Below are 2287 nucleotides of genomic sequence, written 5' to 3' on the forward strand. Positions count from 1 at the left end.
CCACAGTTTTAGGAGTTCAACATTCACTTAGGATCAAAATTTCAGCCAGCAATTCAATCACCAAAACTCAATTTCACAATAGACACAATCATAAGGAAACCTAAAACTTCAAGAAAAGGTTCACAATCAAAGACTCTCTAAGAATTTTGCATGAACATGTTGAGGACTACTTAACATGCAAGATTTGACTCAATTCAAATAATAGGCTAAAAAAATTCATACACTCATGAACAAATGAGTTAGACAAAGAAACAAGAAAAATAAAATTCAGCACAACATAAGGAATCTTATGTGACAGGTTTCGTGACTAGACATGACTTTTGTGACAAAACTACAATAGGTGAACATGTCACTCTAGATTTTTGAGGTTTTCTTCTACTTTAATGTTTTAGTAAGAATTTTATGGTTTAAGTTCCAGCCACAAAAAATAGAAAGACAAAACTCAAAGGAACCTAAACTCAACACAATTCATGGTTCAAGAACAAGAACAAGAAATTTGAACCATAGGAAATCAAATCTAGCTTCTATAGCAAGTTTAATCGGTTGAAATTCTAAAGAATCATGTTAACAACATTCAACACAAGACATGAGAGGAAATACATGTAGAAAAATGAAGAAACAACAATGGAGGTTAATGGAGGTTTAAGGAGCACCTACTTGAAGCTCTTGTGCACTTGATGGAAGCTTGCTTGAGAAGCTTCTATGGAGGCTGGATCTTTGAGCTTCAGTGAGGTCCTTCAATGGTGATTTTCTACCATGGAGATGCAGCGGAAGATAAAGGAGAAGAGGTGAGAGGAGGCACCATCCACTAGGGAATAAGCCATGGAAGGAGGAGCTTCACCACCAAGAGAGTGCCTTGGATAAAAAGCTTAGAGAGGAAGCTTCAATGGAAGTCCTTCTCTCCCTCTCCCTCCACTCATCTTCTCCTACCTTCAAGTAATGCCTCCAAGCCTCCAAACCTTAGCTCAGGCTATAGGCAATGAAAATAGGGGAGAAGCTACTGGAGCTGTTGAGTACTAAGGGTTGGACCACTTCCAACGAAACAATCCTTTTGCCTTCAATGGAGGATACAACCCTGATGGTGGTCAGAATTGGATAAGGGACATTAAGAAATTTTTTTGAGTGATGGCATGTCCGGAGGGGCAAATAGTTGCTTTTGATACATATACTCTGGTGGAAGAAGATGAGTATTGGTGGGAGAATACTTGCCAATGCCTAGAGGTTGAAGGTCAAGATGTGACTTGGGATGTCTTCAAGAGGGTATTTTTGGAGAAATACTTTCCTGAGGATGTTAGGAACAAGAAGGAGATGGAGTTCTTAGAGCTCAAGCAGAGAAACATGACTGTGGTTGAATATACATCCAAGTTTGAGGAGCTGGTGAGGTACTTTCCCCATTATCAAGGGAGAAATGGTGAAAGTTCCAAATGTGTGAAGTTTTTGAACGACTTGCGACCTGAAGTGAAGCAAGCTGTGAATTACCAAGGTGTTCATCAGTTCCCACTCTTGTTAACATGTGCCGGATTTGGGATGAAGACTCCCGAGGCAGGGCGACCTATTATAGGAGTATAGGTCCAATGAAGAACAAAAAGAATGGACCTCAACATCGGGGAAAATGGTACTCGACCCCTCCTAAGCAATATGGTAACTGCCCCAACAATCAGAGGACCGTTGCTGTGGGGTTTGCGGCTGGTAGTGGTAGCAAACCCAATACTTTCCCCACTCAGGTCACTTGTTACAAATGTGGTATGCCAAGGTACATCTCCTCAAATTGTGTTGATAAAGACGTGACCTATTTTAATTATAGACAAAAGGGGTATATTCAGAGAGATTGTCCATATCCCAAGAAGGAGCAAAATGATGGGGGCCTGAATGACCAAACTGGACATCCGAAGGCCACAGGAAGAGTCTTTACCCTTAACGATGCTAAAGCTTCAAAATCGAAAGATCTAATCCAAGGTAAATGTTTCATAAATGGGATTCCGTTACTTGTACTATTCAATTCCAATGCAACCCATTCTTTTATATCCTGTTCATGAGTAGGGAAACTTAAGCTTTTTGTATTTTCTTTAAATAAAGATCTAGTGGTAGAGACCCCAACTAGTGGTTATGTGTTAACTTCTAATGTGTGTTTGAATTATCCTGTGGAAATTTCTGGTAGAACATTCTTGATTGATCTGATTTGTTTGCCTTTGAGCCAAATTGATGTTATCCTGGGTATGGATTGGTTATCTTCCAACCATGTCTTGTTAAACTGTTTTGATAAAACTATGGTGTTTGATGATTTTGG

The 2287-nt window shown here is 39.6% G+C and overlaps 2 protein-coding genes across 2 annotated transcripts; both read left to right on the forward strand.

Annotated features, from left to right (window-relative positions):
* Positions 1-1125: 1125 nt before the first annotated feature.
* On the forward strand, positions 1126-1569 carry LOC114368217. Its single transcript, XM_028325544.1, has one exon. It carries the CDS (start codon positions 1126-1128, stop codon positions 1567-1569), a length of 444 nt encoding a protein of 147 aa, XP_028181345.1.
* Positions 1570-1574: 5 nt separating this feature from the next.
* Positions 1575-2036, forward strand: LOC114368218. The gene has a single exon (XM_028325545.1). The coding sequence runs from the start codon at positions 1575-1577 to the stop codon at positions 2034-2036; it is 462 nt and encodes a 153-aa protein (XP_028181346.1).
* Positions 2037-2287: the final 251 nt, after the last annotated feature.

This window comes from Glycine soja, chromosome 9 (genome assembly GCF_004193775.1).
Source record: "Glycine soja cultivar W05 chromosome 9, ASM419377v2, whole genome shotgun sequence".
Taxonomy (NCBI): Eukaryota; Viridiplantae; Streptophyta; class Magnoliopsida; order Fabales; family Fabaceae; genus Glycine; species Glycine soja.

Bases quoted from the DNA above. Each gene is read 5' to 3' on its own strand.
- LOC114368217 (XM_028325544.1), top strand. From the start codon at position 1,126: ATGGCATGTCCGGAGGGGCAAATAGTTGCTTTTGATACATATACTCTG.
- LOC114368218 (XM_028325545.1), top strand. From the start codon at position 1,575: ATGAAGAACAAAAAGAATGGACCTCAACATCGGGGAAAATGGTACTCG.